The 21,083-nt window shown below is 34.1% G+C and overlaps 1 protein-coding gene across 2 annotated transcripts in view; it reads right to left on the minus strand.

The window, feature by feature from the left end:
- Positions 1–721: 721 nt before the first annotated feature.
- LOC125071271 (semaphorin-5B) overlaps positions 722–21,083 on the minus strand; it is a 49,560-nt gene continuing 29,198 nt past the window's right edge. For both annotated transcript variants that reach the window (XM_047681428.1, XM_047681429.1), the window contains exons 4-20: positions 14,113–14,320; positions 12,479–12,633; positions 11,643–11,802; positions 11,273–11,472; positions 11,005–11,166; positions 10,566–10,863; positions 10,245–10,455; positions 9,824–9,976; positions 9,411–9,614; positions 9,039–9,278; positions 8,858–8,934; positions 8,527–8,746; positions 8,101–8,259; positions 7,180–7,323; positions 6,732–6,854; positions 4,634–4,776; positions 722–4,357 (exon numbers count right to left, since the gene is read on the minus strand). In XM_047681428.1, coding sequence (XP_047537384.1) covers positions 4,124–4,357; positions 4,634–4,776; positions 6,732–6,854; positions 7,180–7,323; positions 8,101–8,259; positions 8,527–8,746; positions 8,858–8,934; positions 9,039–9,278; positions 9,411–9,614; positions 9,824–9,976; positions 10,245–10,455; positions 10,566–10,863; positions 11,005–11,166; positions 11,273–11,472; positions 11,643–11,802; positions 12,479–12,633; positions 14,113–14,320 — 3,091 coding nt within the window. In that variant the 3' untranslated portion in view covers positions 722–4,123. The remainder of the gene's footprint in view (positions 4,358–4,633; positions 4,777–6,731; positions 6,855–7,179; positions 7,324–8,100; positions 8,260–8,526; positions 8,747–8,857; positions 8,935–9,038; positions 9,279–9,410; positions 9,615–9,823; positions 9,977–10,244; positions 10,456–10,565; positions 10,864–11,004; positions 11,167–11,272; positions 11,473–11,642; positions 11,803–12,478; positions 12,634–14,112; positions 14,321–21,083) is intronic.

Here is a 21,083-nt window from a genome sequence, read left to right on the forward strand (position 1 = left end):
GACATAAGTGCACTTAAATTTCAGCATTATTTGTAAAAAGGACTTTTGTGGTCTTGTTAAGGTCAGAAATAAGTCTTTCGGTGTATATATTATAGGATAAATTTAAAGCCCTTTAGTTAGTAAATAAATTAAAAATTACAGAAACCGTCGAAAACTACAAAAATAATATATAATTTTTGTATAACGGGCCAAATTCAGATAAAAACACTAAGGTTTTTTTTTTTTTATTTCACTGGAAAACGACGTTACGCGTTCTTACGGTAAGTGGGGTGAGGGGGGTATCTAAGACACGCCGGTCGCTAGGATGCCTAGTGTACCTTAGTACACTGGAATACCCACTAAAAAACCAGCCGTACCGTCTCCATCACGTCGGCTGGCGTCACGGGATCGCTTTCACACGCAACCATGACGCCCTAGCGGTCGGCCCGCCTGCCGCCTATTAAAAAAAATAACCGAAACTATCAAAATTTTATATAGGTAGGCTACGCTATATTGTAAAATGTTTGCTTGGTTCATGTTTCGGCAGTTTACGGACTGTAAACATTTATTATAAGACAACGATCCTGACAATTTAACTCCGCAATATGTACACTGGCATATAGCTGAAGCTGAAGATCGGTGCAGGCGACATGTTACTTGACAACATAACTAGGAAAAGTTTGGGCAGATGATCTTAGTATTATATGTTTATGTAGTGAGGTTTTAAAATGAAAAAAATGTATAATGTATGACAGTCTTTATTAAGTAGTTACCTCATAACCGTGTACAGCGTCTATATAACGTGCGTATAGCGTTGACCAAAATAAAAACAATAAAGAAATTCATCTAAGTCTTAACAATCACAAGTATACCTCTTAAGCTTAGAAAATTTAATCGGTGAGTTTTTGAGAGAAAGCCTCTTAGAAAATACGTATAAGACAGAACTAAAGAACCATTCAGAATATACACGATAAAGCTCAGTCAGACTGAAGCTGGTTATATTTAAATATTTTTAATTTGATATAACAAGACGACCTTGAAATGCATTGACACTTGATAATTTTAACATACAAGTGATATGTTTTTTTTTAATTAACGGCGTTTATTTCCACTTTAGACACAACGCAATGTCAAAATACAACAAATATAAAAAAATAAAAATTTACACAGAGTATAAATTGTCATTTTAAATAGTGAAGTTATTTTTAAGTTACTTTAATGTAACTATGCATATAAATGCATTAATAGAAAGCATGTCGTGCACGGCACTATTTATAAAAACAATTATTTTTATATATATTTATTCCTATTATTTCACCAGATAAAATACTTCAGATACGAAAATATAATCAAAATTTTCACACGCCATATTACAAACGATAAATCATTACATACAAAAACAATATAAAATTTATCAACGTATCAAAACCATTTATTATAAAAATATTTATTATAATGTTAGCTGACTGGCTACTTTTTCTTTTTAAAATCTTCCAGATATACTTCAGTCCAAACCATACACTCAATAACAATCTACCATAGCACAATTCATTTAAAAATATTACTAATATAATTAACAATATAAAAATACAAAATGTTTTAAATATACATTATAACAATTTCGACTCAACATGAGTCAGGCGACGTGTTGAAATTAATTCAACAATATAAAATATAAATCATTGTATAATTTGTAAGATATTGTAAGTATTTGTATAAATATGTATATCGCGAAGGCACCGCTATTTGTACTGATATAATACATATGATTATATAAGCTCTATATTCTATTCGACTTATTAATAAACGTGATCGTAGTATTTAGCGTTGTCTCTGTCTTGCTTGATAAAGTTTATAAGTCACTTTCTCGCAAGACAAGGACAGATATAGTGACTAAATCTATATCGCGTTTATTATTAGGACGCTTAATAATAATAATAATCATTCATTACATATACACATGGCACATACTTGGCTTTGAATAAAAATTGATTTAAACAATTTTATATAACTACTAAACTATTTTCAAATTATTATAAACTACACATAAAACTAACATTTACATTCGTTACCATGGCACTTGAAAAATAAACTACTAGATATATGGAGCCTTAACCAAAGACGATTATAGAATTGAATTGTCTTTGAACTTTTAATCAAAGTAAACAAAATAATCTCGAACGCGTCTTGATTCATCTATCTCATCTATCTAGAACATTCGATATTTAAATTCACAAAACATACCGACCACATTATCACAAATTAAAATACCTAAAAAATTATATTTAATTTAATATCTATATAAAGAATAAGTAGTAGGATATTATAGACAAGCTCATTATTTATATAAAATATTCTATTAAAATTATAATCGAAATAAAATAAAAGATACAAAAGCAATTAAGTCGAAGGACTTCTTAAGCAGAAACTCACAAAGCATTCTCGCTTTAACGGTTTCTATAAACTTTTTACTTTTCTTTTCTAATTAGCAGAGCTGTTGAAAATTCATTGAAACGCCTGTCTTGCCGACAAATGGAGAATCTTTGTCGCTCGCAATTGGTACAATTGCATGGATTGAGATATAAAGGATTCCCTTTGATAAATTTTACTTATTCACTTTTTTACTTTTTGACTTTCTGTTGTATTTATTATGTTTTTAAATAAATTATAGATATTTTAGGTGACATTTATTTTACTATTTCTTTATTCATAAAACTGAAATTGGTGTCTAAAAATATTAAACGATATTTAAATTAAAAAAAAAAAAATGTTGAAGTTGTAAGTGTCCTATTCGTTTTGCTATTTTTTCTCAAACAAACGTCAAACAACTTATTGAGATTCTCTTATAAATTTTCAAACATATTAAGATTTATCTGAAGCTTATAAGAAGCAATAATAATAATAATATTTTTTGAAATATATAATAATAGATATAAAAATGTCATAAATTGGAATTTTTAATTAGTCTATCTTATTACAACAGTATGAATTATTATTTGGGAGTATATAAAATATCACGAACATATATTTAGGAATACAGCTTAATGACAATGTCTTGGAGTTATTGTATTTGAAGTTATACGTCTTCATGTCTAAGGCATATGTTATAAGTCCCCCATTAGATATAAAATCTTCTAAAGAATAAATATAAGGAAATCCCTGTACATAAAGAAATATATTATTGGAAATATTTTCACAGTATTTTGTGTATAACTTTGAAGTAATATCCATAAACATTATTCTTCTAAAAGTTCCCAGCCCACCAATCGCTGTAATGTATCAAAGTACAGGAATAAAATAAATGCATTTCCTTAGAGGATCTCGCGGGATTCCTTGGAATAAACAAAATAATATATTCTACTTTTCCGTATAAATGTTCATACTATGAATAATATATTGATTATTTTTAATAAATTATAAAAATATTAAACTATCCCAAAGGCTATTATTAATCTATTATTAAGTAATACGCCGTTATATGTTCTCCTAATGATAAAAATTCCAAACATTTCTATTACACAAATTTGTAAATATATGATTGCCCTAATATTTCAAAATTTATTATTTATATGAACATTACGTTTAATAACTATTATATTTTAAGGATTATTGAAATAACCATTAAATGGTTTCACAATTTTAAAAGAAAATTTCCAACCGCCAAGTTAATTAGCCAAAGCCAATTTTATTCACCTTTTACTTTTAACTTAATTTATGGAACGATGTCGTTAAGATAAAGTTCGATAGTTATGGATCAAAAATACCTTTAAGCTGACTTAAAAAAAGTCTTTGTAATGTAACTTCTCAGAGACTAATTCGAAATGTAATTATCTCTGACTGTCTATGAAATTGAACGCCCTTTCCAATGTCAATATTTAGAGCGTCATAGCTTACATGAGATCCAGACAACCGAGGCCGGATTTAGGGGAGGGCAACCGGGGTAACTGCCCAGGGGCTCCACAGGCGAGGGGCGAGATTCACATAATTCCGACAAACCCTATTGACAGAAATGAAAATGTTGAACTTAATTTTTAAAATAAAAATTAAAGCCTCCACTCCTCTGTTGCTCCAGAGCCTCCACTCCTGTGGCCCCGAGGCCTCAAGCCCTTTAAATCCGGTCCTACAGACAACAGTGTCGTTACGTTCAATAGAATTTGTCCTCTTCAACATCAATGTTGGTCTTGTTGTTCGGCTGATTTGAGTGTCTTCGTAGAGTACCCATAGAGTCATACTCGTTGGCTATAGCTTTCGGGTACAGTTTAGGGGTCGTCATGGGGTTGTTGTGATTAGCGTTGGAAATGTTGTTACTCTTCGAAAGAAGTATGCCGCTTGAGTTACCGATGCCCGTAAACGATGGTTGCCGTTTCGCTTTTCGTGGCTGAGAAACAAATTAATGATTAAAAACATACGCTTTATGCCCTTATCTAAGTTAAAACTCGGATCGTAAATTTCTTACGCTTGAAGAACTTTGTATAAGACTCGTCTATATTTGTCTAAGTTAAGAGCTTTTTAAATTTACTCTCCCTGCGCACAGTTGGACTAAGTGATAATAAATTCGACGGAAAATGACAACCCAAACTGTTTTATTTTTATTAAATCATGGAAAAAAGAAATTGTTAACGATTATAATGCTACCAAATTAAATATAACTTACCACTTCCTTCAATGGCACAGTGACGTAGCTGTTCTGTTTAGCGGTGATGTAGTGAGGGCTAGAGGGCACACGTGGTTGTCGGCTCCACGGTAGGCAGCCCCGGCGGTGACAGAATACTACTCCGGCCAAGCAGACTAGGCAGCCTATTTGAATAAATATAATATAAGATGATAAAATACATTTTATTATCGATTAGATTGGATATTACGTCTATCGACCATTTTTACCATGAACAACCTCTTTGTTCATTCGTATCAGAAGTCAAGTTCAAGTAATTATTTTCTAACTTGTGAAATCTTGGATTAATTCAATTTAAGCTAAATTAACTTTGTGTAAGCCGATCTCGACCGATACCAACCACTTATCACATATTCTATCGTAAAATCGTATCATTATAACGGGTACAAGAACTTAGTTTCCAAATTGGTGGTAGTAACTTACGACCGAGAATTATTTGCCTGTCCGTCTACCAATATATATACATCCACGTAGTTTTTTTAACTACTTTAATTCTATATCGTAATAATTCTGAAACGGTAAATGTAAAACATTCCTCTTTAGAATATTTTAATATACAAATTGCGATTCAACAAAGAAATCTTGCTGGCGTTCTTTTCGATCTATTTCATACGATCGTGTTTTGTACCGTTGATGTACTAGAAAAGCTAGTTACGAATACATGATAAAATCTAAAAATAAACATTCTATTTATAGTCCGTTAACACAAAAACCGTGGCAAAGTTATTCGCCTTAATTATGTGTTAGAGCCTCAGAGAGGGGAGCAATTAAATCTCTCTCACCAACAAACACGAATGTATATGAAACCATTTTCCTTATATACTAACAAATATGAAAATGTTCATAGCGCGATCTACAACGTTTTTATGAGTTTTCATTCCCACGACGAAAATCGTAACATAATGGTTAATTTTTACACTTCAAAATGGAAATTAAAAAAAAATATTTTTAGTGTCAGTGCAAAAAAAAAAATTGTTTAAGATTAATAATAATTAATTAATAGTTGCGAGGTCTGATAAAATTCTACTTATAACGCCATCTAGCGGACTAGTGCGGAAGCTCATAATATAGTACATTATAAGAATTCCATCAAATTCGTATAGATGGTATTGTGCATAAAATTGTAAGACTATGATAGAAAAAAATTATGATTTTGACAATTGGGAGAGACATCATTATTTTTTAATGGAGCATCCTTTTGGTTATAACTCGACACTTGATGACTGCAACAAATTAACTTTAATACTATTTAGCCAATCACCATGACATTTAGTTTATAAATCCACAGGGAGAACGTGTTTAACTAGGATTATATTTAAAAATAAGCACTAATATTTATTCACACATTGTTCATTCAACTGAGTTAAAACTGTACAATTGTTGTTGGCCTTTCACTAGATACTTCGATTTGAGAACCATTATATTTTTTTTTGTTTTGAGTGTTTGTTTTGAAACGCAACACGTTCTGGGCATTTATATTTTACACTCTAGACCCTAGAGTATGAGACTAGAACAACGAGAGATACATCAAAATAACAAACACATTTGTGTTTACAGTTGTATGTATAAGCCTACATTAAATTATACATGCATAGGTGCAATTGTACAGGTGTATTCCGTTTTATCTATATTTATCATTAATCAATAATTATACCTATGGAATGGTTCACATATAACGCGATTAGGGTGTTTTTAAATATGTAAGTAGGTAAACATGTAAGGTTAAGTTACAATTTATGTATGTATAGCTTCAACGAATTTTTCATATCTCTGTATTTTAATAATCAATTTATTTTTTCTTAATGAATTGATTCATTAATATTGAAATTGACATTTCAAAAATGGATGAAATATTCAACTTTATACGTTAAATGATTTTCTTGATTTTTCGCATTTGTTACATTGAATCTAAGGGACGTTTGCGTTTAAAAAAACCGTTATTATTTGTGTAGTAAAACTGTGCTAAAATTTTGCTTGCTTTCAATTTTAGACCAGCATTCCATTATTTAATATAATTTAAAACTTGAAAATATGAGTAGCAAATTATTTGTCCGAGAAACTCTTAATATATATAACTCACCCATAACAAAAGCTGCGACGACACATCCTACAATGCCGCCGATACTGAGGGACTCATTGTCCGTCATCGTAACGAACGATGCCATTTGCACGTTCTGACTGTATGCCGGCATTGCGTATAATTCTGAGAGCAAAGTTCCAGTGTTAGTATAAATTATTTTCGAACAACATTTATATATTAGATTTAAGTTTTAACCAGTCGTATATTTTTACACTAACTAAAATTCGTTGAAATTATTTACTCAGTTTAACCCTGTTAGTAGGTACTTTTACACTGACCTCTGACCTAGTGAAATAGTAGAGAGATCAATCGGTCAAAATTAACTCTATTCAAGTAGGTTTTTACGAGCACTTCGGACTCGTCAGCTACCACCGGTTCGGAACTTCGATTCTACCGAGAAGAGCCGGCAACATTCGGAATAGAGCAGAGCATATCGCTCGTCACCCACCGTTGTCCAGCTCGTTGTCGGCGCAGCGCGCCACCTGCAGCTGCGCGCCCACGCACGCGCCCGCCTCGCAGCTGCGGCGCCGCACGCGCTCGCCGCCCGCGCACGCGCCCCACGCGCCCCACGCGCCCCAGCCCGCCTCCGACTCTGCGCAAGCGGACACATGGAGACATTGCATCCCGTTTTATTGGGAGAGGAAGTGATCCACCGGAGTCGATAGTGTCTAACTCCACAGACATGTTGACCGTGCCTTTGTTGTATCTTATCTTAATTGTGGTAGGACTTTGTGCAAGCCCGTCTGGGTAGGTACCACCCACTCATCAGATATTCTACTGCCAAATAACAATACTCTGTATTGTTGTGTTCCGGTTAGAAGGGTGAGTGAGCCAGTGTAATGTGCACAGGCACAAGGGACATAACATCTTAGTCCCCAAGGTTGGTGGCGCATAGGTGATGTAAGGAATGGTTGATATTTCTTACAGCGCCTTTGTCTATGGGCGGTGGTGACCATTTACCATCAGGTGACCCATATGCTCGCCCGCCAACCAATGCCATAAAAAAAAATGATGTTTATTAATTTAATGTGCCTGAATATTATTAGTATCGAGCAGCCCGTACATTTTATATAGATACTTCTAATTTGTAGAAGAACTCTTATATCGTTCAGGGGCTCACTATATTTGGTAATTTTCAATTTAAGGACTGGACGTTGTATTCAATCTTTAATACTTTATTTACAACAAACTCAAGCAACTAAATATTGCCATATATATTTTTGTGATGAGACAAACTTGTGTGAGTAAAAGTGGGGTAACTTATAAAAAGAGATTTATCGCACCACAAGCTATAATTTAATTATTTATTTAAATATTTTTAAATGTAGTCAATGTAATTTACATTATTTACTTAGTACTATTGACCAACCTGCACAGTTGTTTACGCAGATTCGTCTTTCCAACGCAGCACCTGCGTCTGCGCAACCCTCAGGGGACAAACACATTCGAGTGCGTGTTCGATGACCGGTGACACCGTTGTCACAGCCGCCATTACATTCGCTCCACTCACTCCAGCATGACCATTCGCCTAGTTATAAAGTGTACACAATCGAGTTATAATAACTTATATTTAATTAGGATAAAATTGTAATCAACGATAAAATAAATTCAAATAAAATAATGTTCATAGTTAAGATTTAAATCAATAAAAAAATAATAATAACTTCTTGTATTATAACGCTAAAAAAATTAAAACGTTTATCGTTCAAAACGCATTAGTTAAAGTTATATCTATCTAAATACAATATATATCTTCATGAGTTTGAAAATGCTAAGGTTTTAAATGGTCTCTTACCGACACACGCATGCGTGTTGCACGCTCGCAGCATGTCTGCGGCCCCTACGCAAGGTGGCTGCCGGCAGCGCCTTGTTCGCGCCTGCTGGCCTCCGCCGCACGCTGCAGAGCAGGCCCCCCAGGGAGCCCACGCCTCCCACGCGCCGTCCTCTGCGGGCGGACTGCTGCTGCACGTACCTCGCGAGTTGCAGTAGCGTTCCTCCTCGCGGGCGAGCGATAACTGTTAAAAAAACGAGTTAAAGTTTTTCGATAAAGGAAAGCATCAATACACACTTTAAATAATAAATTACGTGTAGGTAGTAAATAAATGAACGACAAATATTGAACATACTCTGATCTGCTCCGGCGTCGGCGCCTTGCACAGAAACTTGAATCTCTTTTCTGTATAACTTCCGTCAGATGTATTACCTGAAACAACGATTAATATGTCAAGAGGTATTCAAAATTTGGCAAAGCAATCAAACGCTTAAGCATTATAATCAATGACCTCTAATTGAAACTACTTCACTCACTAGGTATCTGCACCCAGGGCGTCCAGGCGGTGGCCTTCCTGAGCTCGCACGGGCGCAGGTCGCAGGCCTGCCGCTCGGCGCGCGGCCCGTCGCAGTCGGCGCCGCCGTGTTGCGGCGCGGGGCTGTCGCACGTGCGGCGCCGCTCGCGCGCGCCCGCGCCCGCGCCGCAGCCCGCACCCGCGCACGCCGACCACGCGCCCCACGCCGACCACGACCCGTCCACGGGCGCCAGGGCTGGGTCTGGAACGATATCTTTGCACTTAGATATTTCCTTCGACTCGTACGAAACGTGTATAGAAAGAACACCGTACACTAGCTAAAAACGAGATAAAAATAATCAGTAAGTAAAATGGTCAGTAACTCGACACTCACCAGGACAAGGAGGTAAATTGGCGCAGTACATATCCTGGGTATCCAGACCGACGCACACTCGACCCCCAAAGCGAGGTTCCGGGGAGGTACAGGAGCGTCGGCGGGACTTCACAGCGATACCGCAGGAGGTGGAGCACTCGGACCAGGCGGACCAGGCCGACCAGCCTCCGTGCACGGTGCAGTTGGTCACCTCTATACTGGCACCTAAAAAGAACGGTCAGTAATACAAAGGAAATGTAGGGATAAAATTTTAAATATTTATTTTATTTTATTATATTAATTTAGGCGTAGATCAAAAGTTAATTCTGTCAAGTTCTGCTGTCACAGGAATTACGCACCGGAAAATAAAAAATATTCTTATTGGAAAAACAATAAACAATCAAAACATGAATGTTAAACAATGAAAGCCGCACCTCGACAGGCGTCCCCGCCGGCCGCGGGGCGCGGGTTGTCGCAGCGCCGCGTGCGGCACGCGCACGTGTCGGGCGCGCCGTCGTACAGCGCGGGCGCCGCGCCGTGCTGCACGCACGCCTCCCACGCCGACCACGCCGACCAGCCGCCGGCCACTGCCACCGTTATGGTATTATAAAAGTTATACAATATTGATAAAGAGCAAATCGAAACCTTATAAAAATACTCGAGAACGGCTTCTGAAGTTTTTTATTAATAACAATATAGACGAGCAAAAAGACCACCTGAAGTTGGTCACTACACACATTACTATTTAAAAAAATATATTTTATACATAGCCAATGCAACGTCGCTCACACACAACACAGACTGCTGATGGTACTAAAACTGATGAGTAAGTAGAGAAGTCGGAAGTAAACTCACCGGGCATACTGACGGAGGGGCAGCTGGCAGTGCTCTGCGAGAAGTACGCCTCGTGCAGGTGCGCGTGCGCGCGGACGCACAGCTCGCGCGCGTCGTCCCAGCCGCAGTGCGGGTCGGCCGCGCCCACGCAGCTCGACCGCGTCTTGTATCGGGAGCAGCGCTCGCTAGATATGCGCAACACGCCTTCGTCGCTTCCTATGTAGAGGGACATCTGAGGACAAAATTAAATATCTTCAGTATAACAGTACTGGAAGTACAATGCTTAGAGCTACCGATTAAAAATTTGACAATAAATAATAAAATATCGAATTAAATACTTACAGTATCTTTAACGAACTGCATCGACAGTATGTCAAATCCACCCTTCTTATCTTTCATCTTCCAAATCTCCACTACACAGGCACCTTCATACTTCGGCAATATTGCCAGTTTTAAAATGTCATTATTCTGGGTCGCAACGAATACAACTAGTTGTTTAGCAACGTTTTTCGTGTTGGCAACATCGACGGTCACGTGTGTGAATCTCTCTAGCGTCGCTTTGTATACGGGCTCGCCGGATATAGGCTGTATTGATTCGTGCATTAGGTGGTATTTGTGGTACTCAATGGATTGATGGGGTCTGAAAGATAAATTATAACTGATACAGATTACAGTCAAAGTTACAATAAACTTTATTTTTATTTACCTCCGAGTGTATTCCAAAACTAATTATGTAACTGTCCTTATGATAAATTAATTATTGTTTGAAATTATTACGAACCTAGTGTCTGGATTGCAACGGAAATGTTCCCTGGCTTGCCGAGAAGGTGTCCGCGGTTCCCAAGTGGACATCGGCGAGTCCTTTACTTTGTAAGGGCCTTCGAAGGCTAAGTGTATGTCTGACATGTTATAAATACACACAGCACTGCCGGCTATGCTGTTACTGTAAAATTATAAAAAATACAATAAAAATAGAGGTTTACAGCGTATGACATTTTAAATTTATTTCAAAATATTCATAAATATTATTCTAGAAAACTAAAACTCACTCAGGCGTGGTAAAGACAGCGACGAGAATCTTCTCTTGCGACAAATATTCCACGCTCTGTACTTCGTCATAGTAAAACGGCACATCTCCGGGCACTGCGCACTTGAGCCTGGCTTTTAGGAAGGTACTCCAGTTATTTTTCATCATCAGGTGACCACCTGAATCGTTTTTGCATACACGAGCGATACGTGAATATATGATCTGAAATAATACATTTTATATAAAATGTCGTATGAAGAATGACAATAAACATCTTAAAGACTACTTAAAGACAGACTGCTCTGCCTATTAGTGCGACATTTACAGATTTTCACTCCTCTGCAATTAAAAAAATAACAGAAACAAATGAATGTTTCTACTGGAAACCTTACCTTCCCACAGTTTAAGTATTCCACAGCAACTTCTCTGAAGACAAAGTACACGAAGTAGTCGTCTTCGAAACTACCCACAAATTGTGGTTCATTGAGCCAATTGAGATCGTACTGCGTCGTCCGAAGCATACTAGAGTCTCGTGGGGATGCTCCTTGACTCCTGAAAATATAGAAGTTTCATAATAATAAAACAAATAAATAAAATTGAGGTGTCTTTCCATGATTACAAAATAACTACCATTTAAGTTAATATGGATATTTGCAAGTTGCTTTCTAAATCCAAAATATTCTCTTTTCTTTGTGTGCCTGTCTTTTTCGTTTTACAGGATTATATTTAAAACGGGTAAAAATTACTTATGTAAATAATGTATAATTATGGTATTATAAAATAATATCTGTTGTCTAATAACTTTACGTAAACTAAGCTAGACAGTGGGGCTAAGCTAGTATAATAACCTCTTACATGTCACGAAACGTTGCCTTCATACAGATTTTATATACCTATATAATACAATTTACTAAAAAAAATAATACATCTAATTTTGGCTAAAACAATAAACGAAATAAAAATTGAATACATTCAATCAGCTGGGTAAACGTCATAAAATAGAAACATTCGACTGGCGTATATGAACTGCGATCGCTGTCTATACAATGCAATTTACATAAACAAATGGCTTAACAAGCTTTCTTGATAGTGAACACACAATCTATTTACAGTGGTTAGAAAATACATAAACATTAGTGTATGAGAAGACGCCATAAAAGGCAATCTTCAATTAATTCCCCATTAACTCGTAACAAGACTCGAGTTCCATTTTCAAATTCACAATTACCTGCAAATAGCTGTGTCAGAGCTGGTGAAGTCAGTTGGTGTCCCGGCATAGTACTCGCCGCTGCTGGCAAATATCGCGGTCACGTTGGAGTCAGGATTGTAGGGGCAGTTCGCGACGCCTGACATCCATTCTGATACCATGTTCAACGATTCAATCTGTTGAATAACTTGCTGTTAGGCTTATGTTACTGTGGTAATAAGGTACCTAAGCATAATTTTTTCTTCTCTTTGAGTATACTTTCACTTAGGTATAATCAAAATTCGGTTAAAGGAACAAAAAGATTTTCTTATGTTTTTGTTGCCTGTATTGCGTTTTGACAAATTACAATATAAAATATTCATTACTTCAATATTTTTTAATTTCTTTATACTTTATTGCACCAATACTTAAAACGAAATGACATGTGGATTAAACAAAAGTTACATGATTAGGCAATAGTCTATCCAGACATTTCAGTAAAAGAGAAATGTTTCGAAGAGGTCTTGTATTCCTACCAAATACCAAATTTTATCAAATTAATTATAGGTATTTAAATACCTTGTCTACAATTTTAGCAACGGTGGGAACTGCATTATTTGATATATTAATAATCGTCGTTCAGGCCCCCCCATCACAGATGGTTGCACATGAATATGCCCGCATTTATGATTATTTAACGATCAAATGTTTAGTTTTAAAAGGGGTCTAGTTATTTTAAGAATTGTTTTTGATATTTCAGGCAACACTAATGTTTGATTTATTCCTTATAATTACGAAAGTTGTTCGTAAGAATAAGCCATAAAAACCAAATCATAACGAACCTCAATCTCAATAATTTCGAGGTGTAAGTTCTTAAATATCACTTTAAAGTTCTAATTGTTAGTTAGACAACAAAGTTAGAAATTTTGTTGTCGGTTACTTTGTTTCTTAAATTCTTTAACGAATTTGGAATAGCCTCTTTTCTATCTGACGATAACGATTGATAGTAGTTTTTTGCATACGTATTATTAGACGAATCCAAATATCGAGTTTGCAACAAAACTAATTTTTATAATCAAACACCTTTAACACAACACTTTTAAAATGAATTACAAGTGAAACATATATTCTTTATTTAAAATAATTAAAATTATAAAACCCAAAAACCTTTTTGAAAGACAAAACATCGAATAAAAAACGTTAATTTTCAAAAGACATTTTTATCATTAATTTGGAGGTTAATGAGTTAATTATGTTCCAAAATAAGTTGTACGATTAAGGCTTAAGTGGGAAATGCCAAAACATTTGTCACGCACGATTAACGTACGAAAAGGACCACAAGTAATTATTATTGACGACGACCTTGTTGCGAGATAATTAGTCAAAATCTCTTTTTGAGATAAGATAACACATTAATAAAACACTCGCAGTAAATACGTTTAGCATAATTATTTTATTACGTTTTTAGAAAAGATCCGTTATAAAGATGTGAAATTTTCTTAATCTGATAAAAAATATAATTAAAAAAAGGTTTTTTACAAAATAGTTTTCACTTTATTTTTATTTCGATTTAGCGAACTCGTTAGTCATATAATAAAATAATTTAAATTCCGAACGTCAATTTAAATTTTAAGAACAGGATCTACGTAGTTTCTTAATTGGTTTAATTTAAATACCTCTCTCCAACTGCAAACTGGACTGAACGCGTTGGTCCCACACGCGAACAGCTTGTGGCCGTATGAAAGCAGTACTTTGATGTAATTGTGGCAGTTCTCCTCGGTCTGGCCCTTGTCTTGACATTGCTTCACTTTGTCGCTAGCTGCGGGCCATTCCGCACGCTCCAGCGAACGGAGACCTCGGAGGGAGAGGCGATACAGAGTGTCCCTGGAATATAGATTATTTTATATAATACTCTGCATACGCTTTATTTATGTAAAATTATTTTTCATCATACATCATAGTTGCTAATTCAATCGGTTATTCATTCATTCTTTATCTCCATATATATACATCATTAATATATTCATTTCCTTAGTACTAGTACTTAAGTCGTGACACAATAAATCCTAATTGTGTCCGTTTCTTTCTATCTTGTATATTTAAACGGTTGTTAGAATTTAATCGTCATTTACGTTAGACTATGGTGTAATAATATTATGCTCATTGTTAGTAAAGTAAAGTAAAATATACATAAGTATACTGAAGTAGGACTAAACATATAGATAATTGTAGAATACACAAGAAATGCCAAATTAATCATACATCCATTGGTGTACTAATCAGCAACAACCAGCAAAAGCATTCTCAAGGAGGTTTAGCGTAAGGCTGACCTGCCTTAATGTTTAAACTAGAACTTCAAAATCACATACAACATTCTAGTAAATTTGCATACAGCCCGTTAGAATATTGAATATCATTCACAAGTCGTAGTCGCCTGTTCTTATTGTAACATAGTAATAACCAGTGTAATAACGATATACCATAACACATAAACACACGCGTACAATTGCTTACTTTTCAAAACACAAACAGTTCGACCACAACTTATAAATATTAAACAGCTACATCAATATAGTTTCGTTTCGTTTCCTTGTCAGACAACCATGGCCGAACGGCTGCATTGATTAATTAAAATTTATCAGTTGGGATAAGTTACATATATTTATTTATTGTCTTTAAATAATAGTATTAATGCCTATTATAAAGAATTACTAATATAAATTTAAAAAAATTGCTAGGAATGGGGACTACCATAGCCCATGAGGTCAGGATCGAACCTGCGAATATTTTATTTATATTTTTTCACACAAATTTAAATTTACAATAAGCCTGCTTGGCTTTTTGGCTTGACGTTTTCTTTCTTAAGTCAAAGAAAAAAAAACTAAATGGAACGATGTAAATAATTTCATCATTACTTGCCACGTGCCAATTACATGATCAGAGAGTTTTCAAACAATTATGTGAACTTAATTTAATTTCTTGTTAATATTTATGTATATTTCAAGACGGTTCAAAAGAGATTGGAAAGATCAAGGAGTACACGAATAAACCATAATTTGAGACATTAATTTCACCCTTGCTTCTTCCTAGCATGTTCAAAAACAATGGAACGCTTATTACTTTCTCCTAGATTAGAAGTTATTTGTTTGACACGGAATTAACCGTCTGACCTTAACCGTTCATGGATGAACCCATAACACAATAAATTGCAATCTTTTTATTAGTCATTTCTTTACTAATAGTAAGAAACTGAAGATTTTGTTTATTTGTAAGATATTGAATTTTACTTGGTTGTAGGGCTTTATGCAAGCTCTTCTCACTACCCAGTGTTGTTGCGTTCCGGTTTGAAGGATGAGTGAGCCAGTGTAACTACAGGCACAAGGGATCTAACATTTTAGCTGCCAGCGCTAAATGGATTGTTTGCCGAACGGTTAACTAATACTCTAAAATAGGAAAGGATAATTTTTACGTGCTTTTTGCGTAAAATTTTTAATTATATTATCTTTTTAATTATATGTTTGATTTTCACTGTTCTGTATTTGTTGAGTGAATTATTTCCTTGGGTGTGTTGGAGATATTTATTAAATAAATAAGCTTGATAATTTTGTCATGCATTTTTTTTCTGTATCTTAAAGTGTTAAATAAAAGGCACATTACGTGCCATACCATACCATGGGGCTGAAACAGTAACAGTTAACACGGGTGAAAACGTGTGTAACAGCTATATTAATACAATATGCATAGACACAATAGGTAGAACTTAACGCTAGCCCGCTCTCGATAGGATACTTATCAGTATCAGATAGAATATAAATATTTTGTTTCGGTTTACAGGATCAGTAGGAAGAACTTAACATATAAGATACAATGATTGACACTGTATAATTTAATCAATTAACATGTCCTGTTGTAATTTAAAAAAATAAACTACAATTTCTTTTCTTCCTAAATTGTTTACAATTTTATTGTCTACAATATAAATAGTAAAATTGACAAGGCTGACTGTGTGTTTGTGGTCATGTCAGTGTGCTTGTATGAATTTTATAAATAAACATAAAACAGTGTCAGCTTACTAGCACCTACTAAGTTTCGAATAAAACGCGTTTAAACATACAATATACACGGGAACACTTCGAAACGTGATTATTCTCGTATTACATCCACGAATAGTGATACTGGCAACTTTATCTTATGTATTTTATGAGAGTACAGATAATTTAGTTCCTGCTCTACGTTTTACTTCGAAAATAAATATGGTATTGTAGCTTTCGTTTCAATGAAACACGTTTCGACTTTCTACAGGCAAGATTATTAATTCTAATATATTAGCACTCGACGATATAACACAAATTGAAGCTGTTAATTCTTATTAAACCTTCTGTCTAATTAATACGGCGTACGCGGATTTAATACAAATTTAGCAAATGAACTAACATCCAACTCGTCAACTAGTTAAAGTATCTAATTAAAATTTACAATTGAAACAATAACATCTGTATCTCTAGTATTCTATGTCCGAGTCTCAAAGATAATTCAAATTTTATTCAAAATTCCTTTTAAATTTCTAAAAAGGTACTTAGTACAGTTAGTCATAGCATAGTTATGAACCAGATACCTATGTATTATACAAGACTAAAGGTGTAATAGAAAACATAACCGCAATGATTTCACATGATGTGGCTCACCGCGAGCCCTAATGCTTGCAAAAGCCCCCGCTATTCTCTTAACTAGCACAGTATGTTATATCATCGTATATCCAACACCGAGTGATATCGCATTTCAGTGCGATACGGAGTAACTGTATAGTCCTAGGAACCTATCAATCCGTAGGGTCACTGTTTGTCTGATATGCAGCGCGATGAATGGATATTCAGGTTTTGAAAACCTTAGTCTGTATTTTACATTATAAATATAAATTATATTAGCGCCGAATGCACCTTTGACATGAAATGTGTGTGAGTGCAGTTTTAGTAATATAACATTATTTTAGTAAGTATATATTGTACGTTAAAATGCATGTTGTGGTCGTCTTAAACAGTCGCACACTTTATATTTAGTCTTAATATGTTTTTATTATTACATGTGTAATTATAGTGACTGCTGATGATCCTTAATAAATAAATAATGTACAATAATTAATTAAGATTAAATCAGTTACAAATTATAAGCATTCAAACCATACTTGGTGTGTATTACTTTTTTTCGTTCATTCGATAAATTTTTTTTGGAATGTTTTGTTCGTTAAACACTATTTTAGTTATTATAACAATATTTAAAAGGTTATTAATATTACATAAAATTCCATATAAAACCACCACTAATCAGTAATCTTAGACCGCAGTGTAGAATAAAATTAATTGCAAATCTGTATCTGTTGTAACGAATGAAAAGAACATAACATAGCTTCGCCATGAATGCAGTGGTATGCCATCCTCGCTCTATAATCCTGGGAGACTATCAATCCGTTATACGTACGATTGCAAGAGGCCAGAAGGTCACTCTTTGTGTAACTAGTATTGTAAGTTTCATAATACAAGCAAAATTACAATTGTTCAATTGTTATAAATACAAGAGTTTTATTGGTTTTGATAATGTTACAATAATATCATGTAAACTACGATACGATTCCGATCTTAAATTTTGTGTTCATTCAAAGTGATTTAATAAATTTCTCTATATAAACAGTTCAGGCTAACATTTGTCTGTCTATATATTTAAAACAATTCATTTTTTAAACATTAATATTTTTTTAAATATATTACATTAAAGAAACATTACATAAAGTATATTATTTTTTAAATATATTAATGAATGAGATTTCATAATGCCTTACTGATAAAACTACTAAGCCAATATACAAGAAACCAATAAAAAAAAAATAAAGAGCAGTTCGAAAAAGGTTAAGTATATAGTATTATTATATAAAATGTTCTTCATAGTTTCGTCCGCTTTAAATTTAAACTATTGACATGCGGGAATTTCATGTTCTTGTATATAATGTAAAATGGAGTCGGTGTTCATATCTACATAGATTTGGCTTGGCTCTGCTTTGATTGACATATCTTTTTTGGTATTTATTAAGTTAGGAAGTGGACACACCACTACCCATAATCTTGGCGCCACATGAAATTTTGCGACGCGCGACCAACCTTGGAACTGATGACTGAGATGTTATATCATTGTGCATTTTGCTGTTTGGCGGTATAATATCTGATGAGTGGCTGGTACCTAGAGTGGTAGGGCTTACACGAAGCCCTACCACTCACCAATTTAACATGCAACTCCGCAAATTCAGCTGAATTAATGACCGCCTTCAATTTATAAATTAAGTCTTATCGGTAATATTTATCTTAAACATAACGCTTATTATTATTTAATAATTTGATAAATAATACAGTTATATAGTTCAATTATAATTCGAATCGATCTACTCAACTTAATATTAATGAGAATTATCTATCACAATTTGCGACCTCGTCTGAGATAAATGCAGCCTAATTAGACGTTAGATTAGCGACATAATTAGCAAGGCAAGTATTATCATAAGGAAAGGATGATTAATGCGTGCACTCTATCAAATAAGTCATAAGCTTGAACTTAAACCGGCGGAACTGGCTCAAACATAACTCCTTATTAAGCTAACTTGGTTATAAACAAGAAGATCAAATGTAAAATGTTAATTACTTTTATACATTATATCTGTATAAATCTATGCTCGTTAAAAAATATTATTGCTTCTTTTTTAACACAATTTATGTATTTAAATCAATTAATTTTTAAATAAGATTAAAAACGCCGTAGTGTCAACGACCTATCCGTACATTAATCATGTACAATTAAATGTATATAACCTGCATTAAATACGACAAATAATAGCGATTTTATTATCATGTGTCTTTTTTGCACTAAATAACCTTATTAAATAAGTTCACATTTTAACATGACGTTTAAATTAACTAAATAGGTATGTAATAGCGAGGTAAAATAATCGGCGGGTTTTCGTAATCAGCACGGCTATTATATAGACGAAACTCGAAACTCACCGCAGAACACGAGCGTGAGATATCAGAATACGATATGCGACAGTGACTATAATGATTATAATATTAGTAGTCAGTTAGTTTTAGTATATTTATTGTCATAATTTCTCGAGTAAAATACGAAGTTAGGTTATTCCAATAGAAGCGCACTGGTGCTGTAGATTTTCGTATGTACCTACAGCAGCAACCCTTAGTACTGGATCATAGTAATTCAACCATTGTCATCCATGGAAAAAACAATGTTCATATTTTGGATAGACTAGCGAGTGTAGTGTAGAGTGTGTACATCTATTCTTACCCCTTAAAGTAACAAAACTACGTGACAAAATAATATACAAAGGATTTGTGTAGGATTGTTCTGAGAATAGATTTAAAATCCATTATCACATCAAAATGTACAAAACAGTTGATTCTCAGCAATTCATATATACACGTGTAGGATAAATTCGTTACACTCTCTACGTAAATACAAAAGACAATTTCAGTGAAATCGACCATTCTATCTGATGGCAACACAAAAAACTAAGCGAACTCTGATAACTTTCCTTATGGTAACAAACGCATAAAAACTCGCTTTAGGCCGTGTCTCTCTAGCTTCCATGTTTTTATAGGACTGCGTTTACATAGAAGTCAATTGAACTTGTTTGAACGCATAAATGATACGACGATGACTTGTAAAACAACTCATTGCATTGATTTGCTGAGATAAAAATAGATCGAGGAACATTAGTTACGAACTTAAGCCGCGTTCGATCAATGTTAGAATGCAAAATGTCTTATAATAATTATAAACTTATGTTGGATCGAATATATTTAAGCTGAACCGCTTTTCTTAAAAATAATTGTATTCCATTTTTTCATATTTCGAATAATTTTGAGAGACAGCTGTTAGTTTAGATTAAAATAAATTACATTATAAAACTTATTATAGTATAAAAAAAGAACTAAAATCCTAGCTTTTGTCAACGTAATTGACTTATCGAAAAAACATAAAAGAGCCTTAACTAAACCATTTGGGTTTGCTTGTAAAAAGTTGTCATATAAAAATACTAAATAAAAGAAAAACTATGTTTCAAACATATGCTATTTTACCTTTCTAAATAGGCGGATTCGCAAAAAAGACATTTATACCAAAAAGAAGGTAGAGGGGAAACATTGCTACATACTAACTTTGTTCGATAAATACAAGTGAAGCAAGAATACAGCATATATAAAACTAACAGCCTATAAATCTTGTATAGTGGAAAAAGGTTTCTCCTTTTGAATAACTGAGGAAATCTTCGCGTGACATCTTTAATCGACAAGTTAAGACGTTATTTTTAAATATTGTCTTATTTAATATCGTATGTATGCATTTACATGTAATTAGTACGAGTAAACTGTTATTCTTAAAAATCATTTTCCTTTTTGCTTTACTTCCTAAAATTTAGTTACATGAGTTTTTTTTAACGAAAGTCAAAAATCTTTATTCAATACAGAAGCGTTACCCTCGTTTATTAAAAGTAAAAATCTAACACCAATAACAATATCGTTTTGAATTAATAAATACGCAGCTTCTTCACAACCATACCTCGATGGGTTTTGCGTACACATGTGTCAAAATTACA

This window comes from Vanessa atalanta, chromosome 19 (genome assembly GCF_905147765.1).
Source record: "Vanessa atalanta chromosome 19, ilVanAtal1.2, whole genome shotgun sequence".
In the NCBI taxonomy this organism is placed as follows: Eukaryota; Metazoa; Arthropoda; class Insecta; order Lepidoptera; family Nymphalidae; genus Vanessa; species Vanessa atalanta.